This window comes from Littorina saxatilis, linkage group LG11 (genome assembly GCF_037325665.1).
Source record: "Littorina saxatilis isolate snail1 linkage group LG11, US_GU_Lsax_2.0, whole genome shotgun sequence".
In the NCBI taxonomy this organism is placed as follows: Eukaryota; Metazoa; Mollusca; class Gastropoda; order Littorinimorpha; family Littorinidae; genus Littorina; species Littorina saxatilis.
The window spans coordinates 34,702,917-34,729,612 of NC_090255.1; the positions used below are offsets into that span (position 1 = coordinate 34,702,917).

Genomic DNA, 26,696 nt, shown 5'->3' on the forward strand with positions numbered 1-26,696 from the left:
ATGTAGAAATAAGATTAACGTAAATTTGGATCGTTTTATATAAAAACAATTTTTATTACAATTTTCCGATTTTTAATGACCAAAGTCATACATTATTTTTTAAGGCACCAAGCTGAAATGCAATACCGAAGTCCGGCCTTCGTCGAAGATTGCTTGGCCAAAATTTCAATCAATTTGATTGAAAAATGAGGGTGTGACAGTGCCGCCTCAACTTTTACAAAAAGCCGGATATGACGTCATCAAAGACATATATCGAAAAAATGAAAAAAAGGTCTGGGGATATCATACCCAGAAACTCTCATGTCAATATTCATAAAGATCGGTCCAGTAGTTTACTCTGAATCGCTCTACACACACACACACACACACACACACACACACACACACACACACACACACACACACACACACCACGACCCTCGTCTCGATTCCCCCTCTATGTTAAAACATTTAGTCAAAACTTGACTAAATGTAAAAAGGGTATTCACTTTTTCACAACCCATTTCGGAATTCGTCATTTGACCCATCGTAAATATACTACTCAGTTAATGATTACAAAGGGAATAGTTGTTGATTGATAAGTTTTCGTTAATCAGCACACAAAACAATTATATTTGTATAATTTTTGTTTGTTAACAGACAATAAATCAAGATTACAAAACACTGATTTTTTTAAGCTCCTGAAGCAGTTGCTATCAATACTTAATAGCATAAGGCCTAAAAAAAAAATAGGTGTGGTTACGGTAACCCGACCTACCCTATTTTTAGGGGCCGATCCTATAACTTTTTATTACATTTGTCAAAAAAAACCCACCCGAGTGCAAAAAACGCAATGCAAGCGAAAGCGCCCGAGTCGCACACTTATTTCCCTGTCAAGTAGGTTCAATTTGTACACATTAGAAAAAAAAGTTTTAAAAAAAAGTGATTACCTACCTACCTACCCTATTTTTTTGTGGATATGTTACCGTAACCACACCTATTTTTTTTTTGGCCTAATATTACTTTGACCAGGTTTTCTGTTTGTGAAGACATAATTCAATATCTGTTTGGGAGTTGCAGCATAAGATACTCAGAATGCTTGAGGTGCGGGAGGGGGCACGGAAAAATGATTTACATTAAATGTTTTGCTTTTTGGTGAATTCTGTCTGACAACAAATTATTTATTGATATTGTTAATCAGAAAATATTTCAAGTTTCTTGTATGAATGTGCAAATGCTGGATAATGATGGGTAACAAGTAAAGACAACTACTGGAGTTTTTCCTTTAAGAAAAATTAAGAGAATCACAACTGTTAATAAGTTGGAAAAGAGTTATAAAATTGCTATCAGTTCATGTGGTTCAACCTTGTTTCGCAATTAGTGAATGTGCAGGTGTGTTAGTCATTTATATTGGTCAAAGAGCTAAGTTTTGTTTAAATATAATAGATCTTTATAGTTGATCGTTGGCATCTGCGAAAGTTGTTTTTCGAGTTAAATACTTGGAGACAGCTAAAGAAAATTGATTAAAACGGTTTAAGATGATGTCTGTAGGACTGCATTTAGATAAAGATGGTAATTGTCTTGTAAGTAACTGTTATGCTTTTTGTACAGTGATCAGAGTGACGTTTTTGTTACATTTAGTCAAGTTTTAACTAAATGTTTTAAGATAGAGGGGGAATCGAGACGACGGTCGTGGTGTGTGTGTGTGTGTGTGTGTGTGTGTGTGTGTGTGTGTGTGTGTGTGTGTGTGTGAGAGAGAGTGCGTGCGTGCGTGCGTACGTACGTGTGTGTGTGCGTGCGTGTGTGCGTGTGTGTGTGTGTGTGTGTGTGTGTGTGTGTGTAATACCCGTTTGGTGTTCATGTGTGTGTTGATGTGTTTTTGTTTTTTAGAGCACCGAGTTATGTGCCTCAGCCGGTGTCTGTCTCTGTTTTCTATGTGTGTGTGTGTGTGTGTGTGTGTGTGTGTGTGTGTGTGTGTGTGTGTGTGTCTGTCTGCCTGTCTGTCTGTCTGTCTGTCTGTGCGTGTGTGTGCGTAGAGCGACTCAGACCAAACTACTGAACCGATGTTTATGAAATTTGACATGAGAGTTCCGGGAAATGATATCCCCGGGTGTTTTTTTCTTTTTTTCGATAAATACTTTTGATGACGTCATATCCGGCTTTTTGTAAAAGTTGAGGCGGCACTGTCACACCCTCATTTTTCAATCAAATTGATTGAAATTTTTGTAAAGCAGTCTTCGACGAAGGCCGGACTTCAGTATTGCATTTCAGCTTGGTGGCTTGAAAATTAATTAATGACTTTGGTCATTAAAAATCTGAAAGTTTTAATAATTTTTTTTATATAAAACGATCCAAATTTACGTTCATCTGATTCTACATCATTTCCTGATTTCAAAAACATATAAATATGTTATATTTAGATTAAAAACAAGCTCTGAAAATTAAAAATATAAAAATTATGATCAAAATTAAATTTCCGAAATCGATTTAAAAACAATTTCATCTTATTCCTTGTCGGTTCCTGATTCCAAAAACATATAGATATGATATGTTTGGATTAAAAACACGCTCAGAAAGTTAAAACGAAGAGAGGTACAGAAAAGCGTGCTATGCAGCACAGCGAAACCACTACCGCGCTGAACAGGCTCGTCAGTTTCACTCCGTCATGCACAAGCGGCGGACTACGGTCATTGTGAAAAAATGCAGTGCGTTCAGTTTCATTCTGTGAGTTCCACAGCTTGACTAAATGTAGTAATAAATTTCGCCTTACGCGACTTGTTATGATGTGATTATGGTGATTCGTGTCCAGAAGATAGTGTTTAAAAAAAATTAGTGTGGTTTCGTTATTGATAGGCGATAATACACGTTATATATGTTTGTTCATAATATTGAATTGATGAATGGTGCTCCTATTTTTGTTTTCAAGAGAGTAGAGAGTATTTTTTAATGTGCTTAGTTTCAGAATGTGCCTTAAGCACACACACACACAAACACACACACACACACACACACGCACGCACGCACGCACGCACACACACACACACACACACTCTCTCTCTCTCTCTCCTCTTGGTCTCTGTTATTGTCTCTCTCTTTATTTTTTAAACATGTTCGCCAGTGAATAACTTTATCTTGATCAAAACCGCCATTGCTGTATTCAAGAAGTGTTCATAAGTGGCAACAGATTGGAAAAATCAAAACTTGTACTGATTGAAACTTACAAAAAAAGATCATGTGTTCATTACCTTCTTGCAAAGTTATAGCTTGTAATGAATCTTTTATTTATGCATAATGAAGAAATATGTTTGTAGCCAAAGATATATTAAAGGCAGTATACATATGAAAACATGCGTATGGCATGTGTGGACATGCTGTGAACGTTCTGTGTATATCTGAAGGTATTATTACGTAAATACACGATGAACAGTTTGCATGTGTCTACTTGTGTGTGTGTGTGTGTATGTATGTGTATGTGTGTGTGTGTATGTGTGTGTGTGTGTGTGTGTGTGTGTGTGTGTGTGTGTGTGTGTGTGTTTAAAATAATGTTCTGAAAACAATATTTGTCACATTTTTGCCAACGGCTTCGACTTCGGATTCGGTAAGAGCTGTGTACCAGATGAGGACCAGTTACAGACGGGCTGACCTAAAAGGACATGGCAAGCCCCCTCCCTTCGCCCCCTCAGGTAAAGATACTACCCCCCTTTCTGTGTCATGTCAGGTTGACACTCGTTTTCGTTTTTTTCAATATTGAAAAGTCCGCTTTCGTTTGCAATTCAATATTGAAAATGAGCAACTCGTGTAAACCTGGTATTACACAGGAAGCCATGTTGTATTCTCTATATTGCCTCTTTTATTATCTAATTTTTCGCATCAGTGTTTATTCTGGTCCACACCATTCTGGTGAAACAAATGCTTACTAAATTTGCACTTACCTATTACGTGTAATAACTAAATCTTCTTCACAATCCAGTAAGTACTGTTGACCCTTGAAAGACATGAAATTTGAATTGTTGTTTCTGCCATGGTCTTTTTAAGGAACGGGTTCATCAAGGGGACAACTGCGTTTATCTATGAATAGACTTCAATGACAAATTGTACAACATCAACGTTTGAAATCCATTTCTTTCTTTCTTTCTTTATTTGGTGTTTAACGTCGTTTTCAACCACAAAGGGTTATATCGCGACGGTTTGAAATCCATTATTTTGTACTTAGCATATAAGATCAAAAGTTATGGCTACATGTATTAATATTTGCTGGCATGGTATCCATGAAAAACGGAAGTTACCGGAGGATATCTTCCCTAATTACCATGTGTGTTAGATTACTGTCTTACGTTACCGACCTAAACAGATTCGTGTGTGAAGTGTTTACACACGTTGGCCACAAAAAGGGACTTTTGGGGTACGCCTGAAATATTGATTTTGGCGCCATTTGTGTGCATTGATACCCACAATGTATCGTACAGAAAATGGGTTAATGAAACGGAACTTCACGTTTCTTGGAGAACCCATTTTTGTTAGAGAAATGACAAGCGTGTGAACCCATTAGTGCGGCTTTACACACACACACACACACACACACACACACACACACACTGACACACACACATACACACACACACACACACACACACACACACACACACACACACACTCAGGTGAGTTGTGATGGAACATATTGGTGAAGATTTTGTCAAATGAATGTGTGCACAGAATGTTGCAAAATCCAATGTTTAGGGAAAAGGTGACCAAAATGTTGATTTACTACAGTCTGTGTACAAATGTCCTTTTTGGGGGACAAGCTTTTTCGATTAGAATACTAATGTCTTCTGAATCAATCGACCTTTCCATTATCAATCGTTATCATTCGATGTATGTAACACTCAAAATTGTGAATGATCGAAATAATTAGTTTTACGTGCTAATGTTATTGATTTCATCGACAGGAAACTGGGTGGTCTGAGCAAGGTTCTACAATGGCTATATGTGCTTATGTATCTGTGTTCTCGAGGTAGTATATCTTCTTTTTTTGTTGGAAATATGATATGACAATGCACGTTACATTTTACTTTTTTATAACACTTGTTTTTGAGAGAAAAAAGATCACATATTTAGAGCTTTATAGAAAAATACAATGAATCTTCTATCATGGTCAAGCATTGAGCAGTAAATTACTCAAACTATGTTTATGGGCCTAATTCGGTGAAATTATTACTTACTTACTTTCTTAACTATGCTCAGATATTTAATTAAATCGTATGCATGGAAAGCTTGCGATATCAGAAACACATCTGCGGTAAAATCAATAAAAATTGGCACAGAAACAGTGAGAAAAAGCATGCATGCAGTGACTGTCGTTAGCGACAATTTAGATTCCCTCTCCGTTGACCATGTGTGACTGAACATAACACATTTAAGCAAAAGAAAACACACAGTAGACTGCTGACACCTACTTTATTTACTTTACGCTACCATTTCAAGAAGCCAATGCTACACTTTAAGAATTGCACTTTAATTTACTTATTAATGGTTTTATAAAATGTCCTATTGAAAACATTACATTTGATATGTTCTTTATAGTCCATAGCCATGTCCTTATGTCCGTTCCGTCCGTTTTCCCGATCGAGTGTCCATTGGTAGTGTGCCTGATCGATGCCAGCTTGCAGTGTTCCTGTGGGATGACAGGTTGCAGTGTTCCTATGGGATGCCAGGTTGCAGTGTTCCTATGGGATGACAGGTTGTGCTGGGCAGCTGCCGGTACCTATAAGGACTTGGCCATTGCAGCAGCGGTTTGCACGGTCGCTGTACATCTGACCTCCACAGCAACGGTTGTTAGTCCCTTCAGGCAGGATTTTGCTGCCACAGCATGTTTGGGTCGCTTTGTCGTAAGTTTCAGTTCCGCAGCAGCCTTGTGACAAGGAGTTATAGACTTGATGTCCACAGCAAAGATGGTCACTTCCAGCAGCATGGACAGTGCCTCCACAACAGGTGTGCGTTTTGGTTTTATAGGGTTTAGGTCCGCAGCATCGGTAGTTGCTTCCGCCTGGCTTAATCTTTCCCTTGCAGCAACTGTGTGTTGTTTTGTTGAAGGCTTGCGTTCCACAGCAGCTCTCTGTCATGTAATCGTAGGCCTGAGTTCCACAGCACCTGTGCGTCAATGTGTTGTAAGTTTGAGTTCCACAGCAAGCACTGGTCACTTTGCCGGACCTAAGCTGGTCACCACAGCAGGTGTGAGTGTTTCGATTGTAGAGCTGAGTTTTACAGCAGCCATAATCATTTCCCCCTGACAGAATCTTTCCTCCGCAGCAAGTATGAGTCTTGAGCTTGTAGGTCTGGTTTCCACAACAGCTGTACTTTCGTCCACCTTCTAAGATCTGGCCGTTACAACAGGTGTGTGTCCTGGTTGTGTAAGTTTGGCTTCCACAGCAGCTGTACTTCTGTCCGCCTGATAGGACTTGGCCGTCACAGCAGTTCTGCTTCTTGTAACTGTACACTTGAGTTCCACCGCAACAACGATATCTTGACTTCATAGACAGCACTTTCCCGCCACAGCAAGTCTGTTTACCTTCCTTGTAGACGTCTGTTCCACAGCATCTTTGTTTCTTACTTCCAGCAGCCTGCACTTTCCCGTTGCAGCACAGTTGAGTCCCTTTGGTGTAAGCTTGAATTCCGCAGCAACTACCTGTCGCCTTGTTGTAGAGTTGGTTAGTTCCACAGCAACTGTGTGTTGTTCTGTTGTAGACTTGTATTCCGCAGCAACCATGTGTCCTGTAGCTATAAGAGTTGTGTCCACAGCAACCATAATAGTACAAACCCCCAGGCTGAATGTTGCCTTGACAACAGGTGGAATTATACCTGTAGTAGGTGTGACTTCCACAGCAGGAGTAGCTTGACCCACCTGGAAGGACCTGACCAGAGCTGCAACAGGTGTGTGTATTGTAGTTGTACGAGTTACTTCCGCAGCACCTGTGATACGTTCCACCTGAGCGAACTTCTCCCCCGCAACAGGTGTGTGTTGTTCTGTTGTAGACCTGTGTTCCACAGCAGCTCTGGGTTCTGTAGTTGTAAGAGTTCATTCCACAGCAACGAGAATAATACGACCCCCCAGGCTGAATGTTGCCTTGACAACAGGTGGAATTATACCTGTAGTAGGGGAGACTTCCACAGCAGGAGTAGCTTGACCCACCTGGAAGGACCTGACCAGAGCTGCAACAGGTGTGTGTATTGTAGTTGTACGAGTTACTTCCGCAGCACCTGTGATACGTTCCACCTGAGCGAACTTCTCCCCCGCAACAGGTGTGTGTTGTTCTGTTGTAGACCTGTGTTCCACAGCAGCTCTGGGTTCTGTAGTTGTAAGAGTTCATTCCACAGCAACGAGAATAATACGACCCCCCAGGCTGAATGTTGCCTTGACAACAGGTGGAATTATACCTGTAGTAGGGGAGACTTCCACAGCAGGAGTAGCTTGATCCACCTGGAAGGACCTGGTTGCCACAGCAGCTCTGGTTTCTGTAGTTATACGAGTTCATTCCACAGCAACGATAATAATACGATCCCCCAGGCTGAATGTTGCCTTGACAACAGGTGGAATTATACCTGTAGTAGGTGTGACTTCCGCAGCAGGAGTAGCTTGATCCACCTGGAAGGACCTGGCTAGAGCTGCAACATGTGTGTGTTGTTCTGTTGTAGGGCTTACTTCCACAGCAACTGTTGTTTGCCCCCCGTTCTCGTAGCATGTAACTGCAACACAGGTGTGTTGTTGTATTGTAGGACTGAGTTCCGCAACAGCTGTTGTTTGTTCCCTTCTCGCGTAGTATGTTACCACAGCATAGGTGTGTTATGGAATTGTAGGCTTTCATTCCACAGCAATAACGGTTCACTCCACCTGACTGGATTTTTCCTCCACAGCAGGTTTGAGATGTTGTGTTGTAGACCTGAGTTCCGCAGCAGCGTTGTGTTCTGTAGTTGTAGGTATCAGCTCCGCAACATCTGTCGTAGTATCCCACAGTGTCACGAGCTGTTCCTGCACAGCACGTTTGTGTCCTGGAATTGTAGGTCCCATTTCCACAGCACCTTTGGTACGAACCACCTGGAACAATGTTACCGTAGCAACATGTGTGAACGGCAGAGGTGTAAGCTTTCGTTCCACAGCAGCTATTGCGAGTTCCTCTGCTTTGTACGGCACCATTGCAGCACATTTTGGATGTGGAATCGTAGACTTCAGTTCCGCAGCAGCCGTGGTAGCGACCACCGGGCTTGATTTCGCCTCTACAACAGGTGTGCGTCGTTGTATTGTAGGACTGAGTCCCACAGCATCCGTTGTTTGTTCCCCTTTGGTGAAGAGTGCCATAGCAACAGAGGTGTGACCTGTAATCGTAGACTTCGGTTGCACAGCAACCATGATTTTGTCCTCCTGACTGGATTTTGTTATTGCAGCAATTGTGTGAGGTCCTATTGTAGACTGATTGATATCCACAACAACTTTGTGTGCGGTAAGGATAGGTCTCCGTTCCACAGCATCTATAAGAGGTTCCACCTGACTTAATGATACCTGCGCAACAGCTGTGTGTCACACGGTTGTAGGCCTGATTCCCACAACAGCTACTGTAGGTCCCTTTCTCTTGAGTTGTGCCTGCACAACAAAGTTGTGTTCTGGAATCATACACCCGACTTCCGCAGCAGTAATGGTACGACCCACCTGGTAGGATTTTTCCGCTGCAACAGGTATGCGTGTAGGAGTTGTAGGTCTGATTCAAACAACAAGAGTTATGCGTTCCCTTCTCTCGAGGAGTGATATCACAGCAAAGTTGTGTCGTGGAGTCGTATAGCCCAGTTCCACAGCATCGATGATAAGTTCCACCAGGCTTGACAATTCCCTTGCAGCACGTGTGTGTCATGGTATCGTAGCCTTTGGTTCCACAACACGTGTTGTTTGTCCCTTTGGTTTGCAGCGTGCCATAGCAACACAGGTGTGTGTATCGATTATAGACTTCAGTTCCACAGCAGACTTCATTTGGTCCACCTGATTCGATTTTTCCAGCACAGCAGGTGTTTGTAAAGCGATTGTAGGTTTGCCTTCCACAGCAGCTGCTGTATGTTGTCTTTGGTTGGACCGTGCCGGCACAGCATTGCTGCGTGTTGTAGTTATACACCTGATTTCCACAGCAGTACCGGTATGCTCCACCTGACAAGATTTTGTTTTGACAGCAGGTGTGTGTCGCGCTGTTATAGCCCTGGGTTCCGCAACAAGAGTTGTTTGCTCCCCTTGCGCGAAGTACGCCATAGCAGCAGAGATATGACGTGCTATCGTACATATCAGTGCCACAGCAGCTCTGATACGTGCCGCCTGTGTGGATCTTATCTCCGCAACAAGTGTGTGTCCTGTAGTTGTAGATCTGCGTTCCACAGCAACCATAGTTTGAGCCGCCTGGTTGGATCTTCCCTCTGCAGCAGGTGTGCGTGTAGTGGTTGTAAGTTTCATTTCCACAACAGCTATCATAGCTTCCGTTCCTGGGAAGAACGCCATCACAACATGTGTGAGTCATGTAATTGTAGAGCTCGGTTCCACAGCATCCACGGTAATGTCCAACATCTGACTTGATAGTGCCTCCACAGCAGGTGTGTGTGTTGTAGTTGTAGGGTTTATTTCCGCAACATCTGTTTTGTGTTCCTTTTTCGTGAAGCGTGCCATTGCAACATAATTTCATCCGGTAATTGAAGACCTCCGGTCCACAGCAAACTTGATACGGCCCGCCAGGATGCACTTTGCCTTCACAACACGTGTGTGTCGCGGAGCTGTATGTTTCGTTTCCACAGCACCTGTCATAGGCTCCCCTTGGCTGAAGGGTACCGTTGCAACAAATGTGAGTCTCAGAATCAAAGACTTCAGCTCCACAGCAACCATGATACCAAGTTCCACCGGGCTTGATTAGGCCTCCACAGCAGATGTGTGACGCTCGGTTGTAGGTTTCATTTCCGCAACAGCCTTCATATCTGCTTCCTTTAAGTGTGCCTCCACAGCAGAAGTGTGTTCTGTTGTCGTAGGGCTGGGCGCCACAGCAAGCATGGTGGTCCGGGTCTACTTGGGTCAAGTCATCGTCAGAATGGCTGGAGTTGAGAGCTTGTGAACCACATGATATGCCTGCAAACATACAGATGGTAACACTCTGTCATACACAAGTCTCATCATTTTATAACTTGGAGACTTCTAATTCTATCAGTACAATGGCCACTAAAAAGGTTAAAGATGTTTTAAGGGGGTTGGTCTAATTATATAAACCGAATGACAGACAGCAGGTTTTGTGGCAACACACACATGTGCGCAGAAAGATCTGCTTTCCTCCTGCTCAAGAATGAAATTTGGCACACATGTAGCAGCTCAATTACTTGCCAGGCATATAAAGTTGCGTACATGTCATATTTTTGTATGTGACATTATTACGTTGACATCAAACAAAACCAAAACCCGTTGAAGCATTCATTCTCATGTTCAATTTGCTGTTATTATTATGAGTAGTCCACTTACAGAAGAGAGTTTTTGTCATCTTTCCGTGTCATTTGCAGGGACTGCTCCGTTTAATTTAGATTGATTGTATATCAGATGCAGATACCCGGGGGGAAAGCACTAACAACCTACCAAACAAGGAAAGAAAGAAGTCGCCTGAAATTATATGAAAAAAATTAAGTCAATCTGTTTCCCTAAACTGTTATTGTTGTCTGTCACTCAGTGTAGTGAGTGAGCGAATGGGATAAAAAAAAAATTGTTAGATTGAGTGGACGAAAAAACAAGTCGCGTAAGGCGAAAATACAACATTTAGTCAAGCTGTCGAACTCACAGAATGAAACGGAACGCAATGCAATTTTTCAGCAAGTCCGTATACTCGTAACATCGTCAGTCCACCGCTCGTGGCAAAGGCAGTGAAATTGACAAGAAGAGCGGGGTAGTAGTTGCGCTGAGAAGGATAGCACGCTTTTCTGTACCTCTCTTCGTTTTAACTTTCTGAGCGTGTTTTTAATTCAAACATGTAATATCTATATGTTTTTGGAATCAGGAACCAACAAGGAATAAGATGAAAGTGTTTTTAAATTGATTTCGAAAATGTAATTTTGATCATAATTCTTATATTTTTAATTTTCAGAGCTTGTTTTTAATCCAAATATAACATATTTATATGTTTTTAGAATCAGAAAATGCTGAAGAATAAGATAAACGTAAATTTGGATCGTTTTATAAAAAAAAATGTTTTTTTACAATTTTCAGATTTTTAATGACCAAAGTCATAAATTAATTTTTAAGCCACCAAGCTGAAATGCAATACCGAAGTCCGGCCTTCGTCGAAGATTGCTTTGCCAAAATTTCAATCAATTGATTGTCCTACCGTGCGTAGCAGACGACTTCCTCAGCTCAGTAAATAAACAGTTTTCCCATATTTCAAGGAAGCACTCATGGGAATAGAAAACGTGTGGGGTTTATAACATTCTTACCATGTAAACTTAGTACTAGCCTCCGGAGTGCAGATACAACACGATAAATAACATGCCAAATGTATATTTGGAAATCAGCGAAGCATCGGCCTTTTACCAAGGGGGCGTCACTCGATCAGTTGGGGAGAGTTGGGGAAAATTCAGCATGTTCTGATGTTCTAGTTGAAAGATACACTGGAATTCACCAAACGAAATGAGAATAATTTGAGAGTTTTGCCTGCATGTGAAAAGCATAGCAAATCCAGCACACACAAGATCTAACTCGACCTGTCCACACAATTATCCAAACGCCTACAGACAAATGTGCCTTGTCAAATGTTCTAATCTCTTGTGGTTACTGACAATATCGTTATGGAAACAATCACAGTGTGCTGAGAGATTTATAGAGCGTACTCTTCCACCCTTTGCCTAAGCAAGACTGATAACTTGTGTAACTGGAGACCCATCTCCCTTACAAATACAGACTATAAATTATTAGCAAAATGCCTTGCGCTCAGGATGTCGAATGTTATAAGTGATTTGATCTCAGAGGATCAAGTGGGATTCATTAAGGGTAGAAAAGCTAGTAATATTATCCGATTAATAGATGACGTAATTGAACATATGAATAATGAAAATAAACCCGGTATTTTATTGGCCCTAGATTATACACGTGCATTTGACTCTATCTCCAAGGAATTCATGCTATGGGCCTTCAGAAAATTCGGATTTGGCGAGAATTTTACGCATTGGGTTAAAGTTCTCACAAATGAGACCGAAAGTAGTATTAACTACCTTGGCTGGATTTCCGAACCATTCCCGATTGAGACAGGAATTCGCCAAGGCTGCCCGTTTTCGCCAATGGCCTTCATTCTCGGACTGGAAATTCTTGCAATAAAGATTAGAAACGATCCAAGCATACACGGACTTCGATTACCTCGCTCCCAGATAGAGACTAACAACTCAATTGATATGATAAAATTAGCAATGTACGCTGACGACATTAGCATGCTATTACAAGGAAAACAAGATCTGGAAAATGCAATGAAGCTTGTCACTGATTTCACGAAAATATCACAACTAAAAATTAATAAAAACAAAACGGAAGCAATGTGGCTAGGATCTCAAAAGGACAGCAGAGAACATCTCTGTGACTTAAAATGGAAAAAACAACTAAAGATTTTAGGTATAATCTTTAAAAATGATGTCACTGCATCAGACATAAATGAGAATTGGTCGGTAAGAATCGAAAAAATAGAAAGAATAATAAGCATATGGTCTAAAAGAAACCTTAGTATCACAGGCAAATTATGTATTGTAAAAAGTTTCTTGATTTCACAATTTGTATACCCAATGCAAGCTTTAAGTGCTCCAGCCACTATCCTACAGAAAGTAAATACAATCTTATTTCGATTTTTATGGAAAAAGAAGTACACAAATACGCGAGCCTTTGAAAAGGTAAAAAGATGTGTAATGTGCAACGTAGGGGAGAATGGAGGTTGTAATATGATAAACATAATAGATATGCAAGCCTCCTTTATGATGACATGGATAACTCAGTTAAAAATAGACACATCTGCCAAATGGAAATTAATACCAACCTACATCTTTAATGAAGTTGGAACAAACCTTTGCTGCCTCAATGCTACTGCCAATCCAAAAACATTTTTAGGACTCGAAAAAGTCAAATCTAAATTCTGGAAATCATGTCTAATTAAATGGCTTGAATTCAGAAATATATACCTGTCCAATACTGAATTCAAATATACCTGTCTCTGGAATAGCAAAGAGATAATGTACAGAAACAGACCTCTGTTCTTCAAGAGATGGACAAATGCATACATAAATTACGTCCAAGATATATGGACAGACGAGGGATTATTACCACTTGCACGTATTGCAGAAAAAATCGGGGACTACCCTGCTCTGCTGTTTGATTATAATGCAATGCGAACCGCGCTCATTGCGCAATCAATGCGAGCTGACAATAACCAAACTCAAGAAGCGACTGTCTCTCTAGAACCTCAATCTCTTAAAAACTGGACTCCCAAAAAATTTAGATCACTACTTACCAAACAAAAAGCAAATACTCCTTGCTCAATACATTTTTGGATGAATAAATATAACTATAAAATAGAAGGAAATAATTGGATGATAGCAAACAACTGCACCAAGGAAGAGCGACTAAGGCTACTTCACTGGAAGATATTGCATAATATCTACCCCACTAATATCTTACTACACAAAATGAAAAAACGTGAAAACAATCGCTGTAGTCTGTGTGGAGATATTGATTTCATTGAACATTTTTTCTTTAAATGCCCAAGAATATCACTTTTTTGGAAGAACGTAGAAAAGCAAATTTATATAAAAACAGGTTCACAGATAAAATTAAAAGAAACTGACGTTTTATTTGGTTTCCAACCGAACAAGCAACAGGACCAAACTATAAGAAATATTAACTTTATTCTGCTTGTTGCAAAAATGTCAATAAGTATATACAAATACGGAGAAGGCTTTGACCCAAATTGTATATTTGAAAGAGAGCTCTCCATTCGGCTTTTTGACTGAGAAACCCAGTACTATCATGCTATTGTAAATGACTCGTTGCAAATGTCAATGTATTAACTAAGGTGAACCAATGATGAAAACAATTATGACGAACAGCAAAATATATCATTATTATTAATTCATTTAAACACAAGCATGGTAATAGAGAGAGAGAGAGTGAGGAAGGGAGAGTGAGGGAGGGAGAGAGAGAGGGAGAGGGAGAGAGAGAGAGAGGGAGAGAGAGAGAGAGATTGAGGGAGGAAGAGAGAGAGAGAGAGGGGGCAAGGGGAGGGTGCGAGAGAGAGAGAGGTAGACAAAGAGCGGAGGGAGGGGTGGGAGAGAGTGAGCGAGAAAGAGAGATTTTCGAAGATTGTCCATGTTAAACGAAAGAATGATATTATTGCTATTTATAACCCTATCTGTTTATGTTTAGCTCACAGTATCAGAGAGAGAGAGAGAGAATGGTAGGATTTATGTTTAAACTGTTCAGCATCGCTCACAGTATCAGAGAGAGAGAGAGTGGCAGGGAGGGTGAGAGAGACAGGGAAGGGGAGAGGGGGAGAGAGAGAGAGAGGACGATTAAAGATAGAGAGAGGGAGAGAGGGGAGGGGAGGGAGAGAGAGGATGGGGAGAGAGGATAGAGAAAGAGAGAAAGTGTGCAAATGCCAGTTGACGGAGAGAATTATAGCTAAATTATAATTGATTGAAAATATTGTACATTTTCGAAGATTGTCCATGTTAAACGAAAGAATGATATTATTATTATTTATAACCCATTCTGTTTACGTTTAAACTGTTCAGCTTCGCTCACAGTATCATACTCGTAGCGAGTCATATTGTAACTGAGGTTCAAAGAAAAGGAAAAAAATAAGAAGAGAAAGAAAAGATGAAAAAAAAAAAAAAAGAGAAAAAAAATAAAAAATAAAAAAAGAAAAAAAAAAAAAAAAAAAAAAAGACTGTACTATCATCCTCAGAATTAATAAATGACATGTAGCTCATATTCTCCACATTTAAAACCAAATGACCATACATTTCCTGGGGCTTAAAGCAGAAATGTTGTTGTTGTTTTCTGACAGATTACATGCGCCTGTGCCACAGTGAAGCCCACTGATCTAAAAATAGAACCCGCTGTGTTTCTTTTAAGTTTCGACTTGCGAAGATTCTTCTTATATGCCGTGTTAGTGGCATGTAGCTTATTATCCACATTACCAAATGATGAGTTAGTATACAATTCCCAGCGGCTAACAGAAAACACAAGTGTTATTCCGATAACGTAATAGCTAGACCAGCTTTTGGAAGTCGACTGACTCGATCGACTCTGTCATACGTAGCAGACTACACTGAAAAACGGTTGTATCAGCTCAGTAAATGAATGGTTTCCGAATTATTATTTTAAGACAACAACAATCGGAATCAAAAACGTGTAGGGTTCAGAACATTCTTACCATGTATAGGATTTATTACCAGCCTGCCTCATGCGTGCAGACTCAGTGCATCGTGACGAGCAATTTTTGTTTTTGAAATGAGACTGAAGTGGTTCGTTTTCCTCAGCCTAGCAGACGACATAAACCCCGCTCAGCAAACTAACATGTTAGGCAAATAAAAAAACGATGGGGATATAATACGTGCAGGGTTCAGAGCATTCTTACCGCTCATATTTAGTACCAGACTCCCCGATGAGTGAAGATACCACACGTGAAACATACCACATTTATTTTGAAAATGTGCTAACCGTCGACCAGTCCTTGGAGTCAATTCAAGGGGCGCCACTCTGCACAGTCAATCCGTCGAAGCGAGCTGAAGGTTTTGAATCACAAATAACTAAGAGCACAGTTCTTTCTCCGAGTTCAAATGAGGTCTCTATGAAAGATCATCAGTTTTTAGCTTAACGCTACACTGAAAGCTAGACCAGTTTGGAAGACTGACTCGATCGACTCTGTCATACGTAGCACTGACTACACTGAAATACGACTGCATCAGTTCAGTAAATGAATGGTTTCCAAATTATTATTTCAAGGCAAGAACAACTTTCTTTCTTTATTTGGTGTTTAACGCCGTTTTCAACCACGAAGGTTATATCGCGACGAAGGCAAGAACAATCGTAATCGAAAACGTGTAGGGTTCAGAACGTTCTTACCATATATAAGACTTATTACCAGCCTGTCTCGTGCGTGCAGACTCAGTGCAGACTGTATGCAGTGGTTTGATTGCCCTAGCAGACGACATAAACCCCGCTCAGCAAATTAACATGTTGGGCAAATGTGAACGAAAAAACGATGGGGATATAATACGTGTAGGGTTCAGAGCATTCTTACCGTTCATATTTAGTACCAGACTCCCCGATGAGTGAAGATACCACACGAGAAACATGCCACATTTATTTTGAAAATGTGCCGCTTTCCGTCGACCTTGGCAAGGGGCAAAACTCTGCACAGTCAATCTGTCGAAGCTCGATGAAGGTTTCGAATCGCAAATTAAGAGCACAGTCCTTTCTCCGAGTTTAAATGAGGTCTCTATGAAAGATCATCACTTTTTAGCTTAACGATACACTGGAATTTACCAACAGAAATTCAAACAAGAGTTTGCGTGTGACGAAAGCACGACACACTTGAGACAGCCCACACAAAAGTAGATCCAGTGACACAAACCTGACCACACCGTTACGCCTATCCAAATGCGCGTTGCAAAATGTGCGTTTTGAATCTTCTTTTTTTCTCTGGCGGTACTGACAGTATCGTTATTGAAACAATCCCAGTGCACTAAGGGATTTATAGAGCAAATCTCGAAAATAATTATTGAACTCAGCGCTATGCGCTTCGTTCAATAATGAATTTTCTTGATTTGCTCTATAAATCCCTTAGTGCACTGGGATGTCTCAATAACTTAAATAATAATAATAATAATGATAATAATTGTCAGTAAGTACTGGTGTCACATGACTGATGTGAACCAGTTGATTGGCTAATGGCGATGCGCTAAAACTGTTAGCGCACTCCAAGAAAGCGCTAACTTTTCCACAGAGCGTATTCTTCCGCCCTTTGCCTAAGCGAGACTGTACTCTCATCCTCAGAATTAATAAATGACATGTAGTTTATATTCTCCACAATACCAAATGACCATAAATTTCCTGCTTCTCAATTAAAGCAGAAGTGGGTTTTTTTCTGACAGATTGCATGTGCCTGTGCCACAGTTGCCACTGATCTAAAAATAGAACCCGCTGTGTCTAATTTTTCAGTTTCGACTTGCGAAGATTCTTCTCATAATTATGCCGTACTAGTGGCATGTAGCTTATTATCCACATTACGAAATGATGAGTTAGTATACAATTCCCAGTAGCTAACAGAAAACACAAGTGTTATTCCGATAACGTACCAGCTAGATCAGCATTTGGAATATACATAGCAGACTACACTGAAATACGACTGCATCAGTTCAGTAAATGAATGGTTTCCGAATTATTATTCCCAAGGCAAGAACAATCGGAATCGAAAACGTGTAGGGTTTAGAACGTTCTTACCATTTTTTAGACTTATTACCAGCCTGCCTCATGCGTGCAGACTCAGTGCAACGTGACGAGCAATTTTTGTTTTTGAAATGAAACTGCAGACGCAGTGGTTCGATTGCCATAGCCTAGCAGACGACATAAACCCCGCTCAGCAAATTAACATGTTGGGCAAATGTGAACGATAAAACGATGGGGATATTATACGTGTAGGGTTCAGAGCATTCTTACCGTTCATATTTAGTACCAGACTCCCCGATGAGTGAAGATACCACACGAGAAACATACCACATTTATTTTGAAAATGTGCTGACCGTCGACCTTGGGGTTAGCCAATTCAAGGGAAATCACTCTGCACAGTCAATCCGTCGAAGCTTGACTGGAGGTTTCGAATCGCAAATAACTAAGAACACAGTCCTTTCTCCGAGTTCAAATGAGGTCTCTCTGAAAGATCATTACTGTTTAGCTTAACGCTACACTGGAATTTACCAACAGAAATTAAAACAAGAGTTTGCATGTGACGAAAGCACGACACACTTGAGACAGCCCACACAAAAGTAGATCTTCTACGACCTGACCACACAGTTATGCCTATTCAAATGCGCGTAGCAGAATGTGCGTGTTGTATTTTTTTTCTCTGGCGGTACCGACAATATCGTTATTGAAACAACCCTAGTGCACTAAGGGATTTATTGAGAAAATCGAGAAAATTCATTATTGAACGAAGCGCATAGCGCTGAGTTCAATAATTATTTTCAAGATTTGCTCTATAAATCCCTTAGTGCACTGGGATGTCTCAATAACTTAAATAATAATAATTAAGTAGATGTGCAACGCCAAGGCACTGCATACCCCAGCGAAAGACAAACCTCTCTCTCTCTCTCTCTCTCTCTCTCTCTCTCTCTCTCTCTCTCTCTCTCTCTCTCTCTCTCTTTCTCTCTCTCTCTCAAACACACACACACACGAACACACACACATACCTCAAGTTACACACACACAAGTACAAAAATACACACTCACTCACACGCACTCACTCACTCTCTAACACACACTTCATACACACACACACACACACACACACACACACACACACACACACACACACACACACACACACACACACACACACACACACGAGTACAGACTCATGCACGCGCGCACACACGCACACACACACACACACACACTAACAATAACACATGTGCACAAAATGAACACACACACACACTCACACACACACACCGCGCGAGAGAAAAAGACTACAGGGAGTCATGACGTCATGATGCATTAATTGACGTCAAAGACTTTTGACCGTGACGTAATCTTCTCACGCGAGCTTTATCCATAGTCTTGAACAACCACACACAAATAGACTTGGAAAGTACAGAATTTTTACCCGTCCAAAGGCAAAGCGGCCTTGGGTGGCGTTTGCTAAAAAAAATGGGGGCGACTACTGCACCCACCGTATTTTTGTTAGTATGGTCCCAATTTTTGGTGAACTTCCATCTCCAACTGTAGCACGTAGCCGGGCACAAAGAATCCTTCTTTATCATGTATTATCGGTATGAAAATGCGTTCGTGGGATACCTCCAGCTTCGCTGGGATAATGATAATAATAAGCACAGGCACTCGTCACGATCGGGTCGGGATCAAAGTGGGCGGGGCCTGTGCGCTCTCAGGACTACTACTATTACAAGGTATAACTCTCTTCGTTGCTCTAGACCGAACGGAAGTAGTGAAGTTATCAGAAACCGAGATTGCAGCAGACGACAGACAGGTTGCGCATGTTTTCTGCGCATGTGACCCCGTGACCAGGCATAATTAAAAAGTTGTCAGCGGCGTTCGTCAGTCGATCTGTCTGTTCACCACCAACTTTCCTATTCCTTGATTCTTCTTGCAACTTCCAGATAATAGGAATAGGATGCAAACATAAATTTAGATTGTATCATCCTTGTGATGGAGTTGGAAACCATGGAGAGAAAATATATAGCTGATTCGGCCAGTGTGACCAGTGCATCAAGTCTTCGGATAGTTTTCGAAAACTGGAAAATCTGTTTTGTCAGGGATTGTGGTTGTGTTTCAACCACGAGCAGAGATGAGGGAATTGTTTGTTTACTGCCGATGAACTCATTCAAAGCCTGTTGTTGAACGTCACGAAACATATGACCCATGGTTTTGACCATGTTCTGCTGAAGACGTAACGGAGTCCACATGTGAAGGTGAGCAAATTTTCGAAAAGATAATCCCAAACACATGTATCCCCAACCCTTCAGCAGGTTATTTGAAAGAGAGAGAGAGAGAGAGAGAGAGAGAGAGAGAGAGAGAGAGAGAGAGAGAGAGAGAGAGAGAGAGATTGGGTAGCGTGGGTATGGCAGCTCACTCATTCAAGTAGATCTCAAACTCAGTCTGTGCACCTAGTTCAGTTGTAATTTAGATCTAACGACCAGAAGCAAATGACAAGTTAGGGGATTTTATGTTTCCTCTCTCAGATTGATGTGATTTTTAAAAGCGAAGGGGAGGGTTAAATCCGTTTTAAATTGTAATTTAAAGATTCATAGCTGAATATGGAAGCAGCAATTATCGAGTGATACCAACTACAGATTATATTTCATCAGGTTTACACATCAGTTGTCCAGTCACACAATTTCGGCTGTCGGGTGTAGATCTACATTATGAATCAGAAGTTAATTATTTGACACATAATTTTAGGGGTATTGGCACTTTTGCAGGTGGAGTATTCTACATTGATGACTGATAGTGCTGGAACAGCAAATTGCAGAAGAACTTTACAAGAAGCCTCATATCCAGTGGAGCTACAGACGTAACAAAGAGACATCCGTTTACACAGCGGATGCTTGGGGAACTGCATGCAGGCCGAACACGGAAAACCCGAGGCGACATGCATGAGCAGAACTAATCTCTTGAGGAATAACAACAGAAGGTCAACTCTTCATCTCTGAGTAAGTTCAGACACCTATTCTTCAATGGTTTAATTAGGACATGTTATCAGAACATACAAGATCATCTGTGTGTGTGTGTGTGTGTGTGTGTGTGTGTGTGTGTGTGTGTGTGTGTGTGTGTGCACGCGCGCGCGCGCGTGTGTGTGTGTGTGTGTGTGTGTGTGTGTGTGTGTGTGTTTTCTAGTGATACATTTTTATTTTACATTTTTAGTTAGAGCTTTGACTATTTACACACTTCTAGGAATTGACTTTTAGACATGATTAATTACCTGATTAATTACCTGTCTAATTACCATTTTGAGTTATGCACATGTTTGCGTTTATGCAAAACAGCTTGTCTTCAGCTAGGTTGTTCTTCTTCTTGGTTGTGGTGGTGTTTGTTTGCTTGTTTCCTCTGTTTTTAGTTTTGTTTCTTTTTTTATTTGAGAAACTCTGTGTGATAAGAGTGAGTGTACTACGTACAAAAGCAAAACAAATAAGTAGATGGAGAGGTGAACGAAAAAAGTTGCAGTGTTTTGGCTTAAGGACTATACGCACTAATGATATTCTGTTTCAGTAACAGTCTGATGGACAAGAACTATACAGTGGAGAGGAAGTGGATTTACCTTAGCGGCCAACTTTTTCAAGATTTATCACAAATTTTTTTCAATCAGAGGGCCTCCAACATGTCAAAATGTACCGGACAGCAGGCTGATTAGCCAGTGGTCACAACAGTGCTTCAAATCAGAAAAAAAAGTGTGGACCAGTGAGAGAAAAAAAAACTTAGGCCAAAGAGCAACACTGCAGTTGACGATGTTTGGAAACAAATCTACTGAGGGTTTTATTGACCGCCGACCTTTAGGAACCTTAATTATGCCAAGGGATAATAATGTTCAGGCAAGTGATGAAAAGCCTCACAGTCCCGATACACATTTTCTGCAAATAAATATGACGCACTGTTCTTTCCAAAACCTGCACATCCAAACTTATGAGTACTACCATCATGTGTTAACTTTTTCAATCAGCAGTCAAACTATCATGCTGGCAGTGAATGTGGGCTCCCTCGTGCATATTTCCGACACCAACACTTTGACAAAATATGCACTTTATGATTATTGTTCACTATTATACGATCAACATGTGTGTGTGTTTTTTATTTTTTTAAATTTTATCTCGGCTCACCATCCAGAAATAAAACTACTCCATAAACACTCACAGTCTTTTTCGGAAAATGTCTATTGAAAGACGAAAGAAGAGTGTATACTTGCATGTTTCTTGAATACAAGAATGAATGCTTGCATGTTGCTGTTAAATGTGTTCGTTCAACTTTAGCAGTATGATTCCAAACAGTATGTGTGTTTGTGTGTGTGTCGAAAGAAGTGTTGCAATAATTTTGAATGCAGATTATTAGTTAAGTGTGTCTTCCTCTATACTGTTGTTGCTAAATTGTATTGTTGTACATTGGTATGAATTAGTAACATATGGAGGTGTTTAATGAAAGATTTAATTTGAAATAAATATATATGAAGGATCATGATATAATTACTCATGTGTGACTTCTTCAATGGTTTTGAAGTATGCACATGCAGCTATGAGATGTGGAATGATCCTGAGTATATGGCTTATGAAAATAAAAATGTAAATAAGAATATGTCTTGTGATGAACAGCAGAACCTGTAAACAATTAGTTACTTTGTTGAAAAAAATGTGTGCATAAAATATGCAGCAGGAGGGTATTATCTGCTTAATTTTCAATCAATTCGATTAGCATTTTGATCAACTTATAATTGCACAGACTGATGGGTCAAGCTCGGTTGCCCTACTCAGTACTGTACACAGATGTCACTGCACTTGGTGCTCTTTGTGTGCTAGCTAACTAGGAATCTAAGCCTGCAAATTAGATTATTTGGATGCAGAGTCTACTTCTTGAAAAGATAAATCCTAATTTCACTCTCAACATAAACCACAAAGTACAATTGGGTTAAATATGTTTTGCTGTGGCATTATGTTCATTGATGAAAAATAGCAATAAAGATCACACTGTAAGTATGCAAGAACCCTGATTGTATATCCTTCAAGTCTCTGCAAGCGTCTCGTGCTTTGTGCATTATCTGGCCTGACTGCTTTGCTATCGTTCTACATCAACAACCAACCCGTAACTGATGTGGATGGGAAACAAAATTTCTCTCTTTCCTCTCTATCTCCCTCCCTCTCTCTTATGGTGCGCGATTTTGGACAGACATTGAGAAAAGCTCCATAAAAATAACAGTCTTGAGCAACAAAAACAATCTTACTATTTCATTCAAGATTACACGTAACCAACCTTCTTATGTTTTCTCAAATCTACAACAGATCTACACGTCAGATTTCGCGCAATATTTTTCCTTCAGCCAATGAAGGCACAGCTTGTTGTCTTGGTTTGATTATAAGGGGAATTAAGTCATACGTAACTTCCGTTCGGTCTAGAACAACGTGGGTTTTTGTGTGCCAAAATCCGTGCTGTTTTGCAAAATAACAGCCGTAGCAACGTCTAAGTGGTATAAATCTGTAGCTGCCTGATAGTTTAATGTATACTTGATTTTATCATAGCCGTTGTTTTGCTTTGCTAAGCTGTGTATGGCAGGAATGCGAAGTTTGCCGACGAGGTCGAGAGACTCAGTATCATACCTTGTATAAACCATAAGAAAAGACCCCCCGTCCATCACAAGTGACAGCCATAGGCCACGCCCACCTCGTGACGAGTGCCTGTGATAATAAGTAGAGGTTACATGCCGAGTCTCAGTGATTATCAAAAATAATGGTCGAAGTTAGCGGATCATGAAAAATGCGAGCTTTAGCGAGCTTTTTCATGACCGCGAACTGAGACCATTATTTTTGATAATCACTGAGACGAGGTGTGTAACCTCTTTATTCCTCCTTTCTTCAGTTATTCAAAGAAAAGAGGAGGTTTTTTGCGAAAGTTTGATCGAATCCTATTCACTCAACCAGTCAACCTGCGCAGGCGATCGATTAATGCGCGGTTGTATAGTTCCGTGCAAATCATTCCATTCTGTTAACACTTCTTGTCAGTTTTCCTATTTTGGACTAAAATCAAGTACACAGATATGCTGTTATTCTGCTGTGGCGGCAAAGGCAGATATTGTGTGTTCTGTATATGTTTTGGTTTCGGTTAGGATAATGTTCTTTCGTCAAATGGGACTAGCAGACGAACTTGTGCACCTGTGTTCCAACGTTAAAAACTGTATGAAGTTAAGTTTTCTGGGGAAAATAGTGTATGAAACCGCTTTATGTTGTTTAAATTGATGAGATGTGTGCATTTGGTTGCGTGTGATCTGTTTATTAAATGAAATATTGTTGAAAACTGACCGTCGGATTGCAGTCTGTTGTCGAAGAAACTGAGTGAAAAGAAGGGGAACTACTCTTGTCGCTAGACAAAGTATGAGTTACTTGCCTTGGGAAATTGCTTGTGATGAACGTCTGATCTAGATTCAGAAAACAACCGAACTCATGGATTTTATATGGAGATTCATGTGTTCAGGCCTGTAGTTGTTAATTTAAATGCGGTATGTTTGTATTGTTTGCTCCAGAGATGTATACTTCGTACATAAGAGCGTTCGGAACTTTTCAGTCGCAAAAAGTAGTACCGAAACAGAACAGCTTCTCAACCCATTGCACTATCGAGGATTCAGGCTGTTGCTGGGTCGTTATTTGTTTGGTTGCTGGGTCATTATCGAAAAATAACTACCCCTACAAGTTTACAGAGGTAAAGAAGCAGAGGGGGGAATAAGTAGAGGTTACATGCCGAGTCTCAGTGATTATTAAAAATAATGGTCGAAGTTAGCGGATCATGAAAAATGCGAGCTTTAGCGAGCTTTTTCATGACCGCGAACTGAGACCATTATTTTTTATAATCGCTGAGACGAGGTGTGTAACCTCTTTATTCCTCCTTGCTTCAGTTATTCAAAGAAAAGAGGAGTTTTTTGCGAAAGTTTGATCGAATCCTATTCTCTCAACCAGTCAACCTGCGCAGGCGATCGATTAATGCGCGGTTGTATAGTTCCGTGCAAATCATTCCATTCTGTTAACACTTCTTGTCAGTTTTCCTATTTTGGACTAAAATGAAGTACACAGATATGCTGTTATTCTGCTGTGGCGGCAAAGGCAGATATTGTGTGTTCTGTATATGTTTTGGTATCGCTTAGGATAATGTTTTTTCGTCAAATGGGACTAGCAGACGAACTTTTGCACCCGTGTTCCAACGTTAACAACTGTATGAAGTTCAGTTTTCTGGGGAAAATAGTGTATGAAACCCCTTTATGTTGTTTAAATTGATGAGATGTGTGCATTTGGTTGCGTGTGATCTGTTTATTAAATGAAATATTGTTGAAAACTGACCGTCGGATTGCAGTCTGTTGTCGAAGAAACTGAGTGAAAAGAAGGGGAACTACTCTTGTCGCTAGACAAAGTATGAGTTTCTTGCCTTGGGAAATTGCTTGTGATGAACGTTTGAGCACGGCAGATCTAGATTCAGAAAATCAATCAATGAGGCTTATATCGCGCATATTCCGTGGGTACAGTTCTAGGCGCTCTGCAGTGATGCCGTGTGAGATGAAATTTTATACGGCCAGTAGATTGCAGCCATTTCGGCGCATATTTACCTTTCACGGCCTATTATTCCAAGTCACACGGGTAGACAATTATTAACTGTGCCTAAGCAATTTTTGCCAGGAAAGACCCTTTTGTCAATCGTGGGATCTTTAACGTGCACACCCAATGTAGTGTACACGGGGGAGGGTTCGGACACCGAAGAGAGTCTTCACACAAAGTTGACTCTGAAATAAATTTCCGCAGAACCTGGGATCGAACTCACGCTTACAGCGGCCAACTGAATACAAATCCAGCGCGCTACCAACTGAGCTATATCCCCGAAAACAACCGAACTCATGGATTTTATATGGAGATTCATGTGTTCAGGCCTGTAGTTGTTAATTTAAATGCGGTATGTTTGTATTGTTTGCTCCAGAGATGTATACTTCGTACATTAGAGCGTTCGGAACTTTTCAGTCGCAAAAAGTAGTACCGAAACAGAACAACTTCTCAACCCATTGCACAATCGAGGATTCAGGCTGTTGCTGGGTCGTTATTTGTTTGGTTGCTGGGTCATTATCGAAAAATAACTACCCCTACAAGTTTACAGAGGTAAAGAAGCAGAGGGGGGAATAATAATTAAAAATACCTTGCGTATGCTGGACGTGGAGAATTACACACAGCAGAGCCGCCAGCGAAAACATTTTACCGCCCGGCATTCTCCTGGAATGAAAAGAAGAGGATGTTTGATACATTTGCTGTGTGAGTGCCAAATACTGGGGTAAGAAACATTCCAATGTCACTTATAGTCCACCTTTCTATCTCTGTAAAGCAGATTCCTGGTCCAAACGATCAAGTATTTTTGCTTCGAGCGTGTCTTTGTCTCCGTTTTTACCGTTTTGTGTTTTGCTTTTGTTGTAGATGAAGTTGCCGTTTTTAAGTATTCGTTTTTGTTTGCTATAATATGTATATAATTATATATATATTGTTTTTAAAAAATTGTTTTGTGTTCTGGTAGTTGTTTAATATTTGTTTTTAAAACTTGCTTATTTTTTTTCTGCATTGGATCTTTGTTGTTGTTGATATTTTTGTTTTGTTTTGTTGGCTTTACTTCACCGGTACGCACATCCTTTGATAACAAAATCAGTATGTATAAAAGCACAAACCCAGACACCGACACGGCCAGACACACACACACACACACACACACACACACACACACACACACACACACACACACACACAAACACACACACACACACACACACTCTAAATCTGTCTGTCGCACAATGAACATAGAAACACAGTTGACACACTCACCAGCTAGGAGGGTGATCTTTCACGCACGATCAGGCAAAAGGTTTAGCAGTACTTCAGACAAATCCTCACCCCTAGGTTGAATCCGGAGGGTCTAGTCGGAATGCTGTTGATCCCAAATACAGACTCTTTTTTAAGCCTTTTTATAGTGTGTGTACCCTTGCAATGAAAACATACCTCTTGGCAATTACTACCAATATATTTGATATATAGCTTGTTTTTTTTGTGGCAAAAATTGACTTGCAATGTTATTATTGTACAGAGGAGATGACCAATTATTCTGATATTAATTAGGTTTTTCCCATACATTAAATTATTTATTCGTTTGGAGTAGATGAGAGGGTTTTCACATGAAGATT

The 26,696-nt window shown here is 40.4% G+C and overlaps 1 protein-coding gene and 2 long non-coding RNA genes across 3 annotated transcripts in view; 2 read left to right on the forward strand and 1 right to left on the reverse strand.

Moving 5' to 3' along the window:
- LOC138980331 (uncharacterized) overlaps positions 1-13,230 on the forward strand; it is a 140,698-nt gene extending 127,468 nt beyond the window's left edge. The window contains exon 2 of the long non-coding RNA XR_011460294.1: positions 11,904-13,230. This is a non-coding gene — a long non-coding RNA (uncharacterized lncRNA). The remainder of the gene's footprint in view (positions 1-11,903) is intronic.
- On the reverse strand, positions 5,417-26,480 carry LOC138980324 (fibrillin-2-like). Its single transcript, XM_070353190.1, has 3 exons — positions 26,341-26,480; positions 25,670-25,743; positions 5,417-10,120 (listed from the first exon to the last, which is right to left on the reverse strand). The coding sequence occupies exons 2-3, from the start codon at positions 25,737-25,739 to the stop codon at positions 5,703-5,705; spliced, it is 4,488 nt and encodes a 1,495-aa protein (XP_070209291.1). The 5' UTR covers positions 25,740-25,743; positions 26,341-26,480; the 3' UTR covers positions 5,417-5,702.
- Positions 19,478-22,023, forward strand: LOC138980319 (uncharacterized). Its single transcript, XR_011460289.1, has 3 exons — positions 19,478-19,713; positions 20,224-20,454; positions 21,011-22,023. It is a non-coding gene; the product is annotated as an uncharacterized lncRNA (long non-coding RNA).
- Positions 26,481-26,696: the final 216 nt, after the last annotated feature.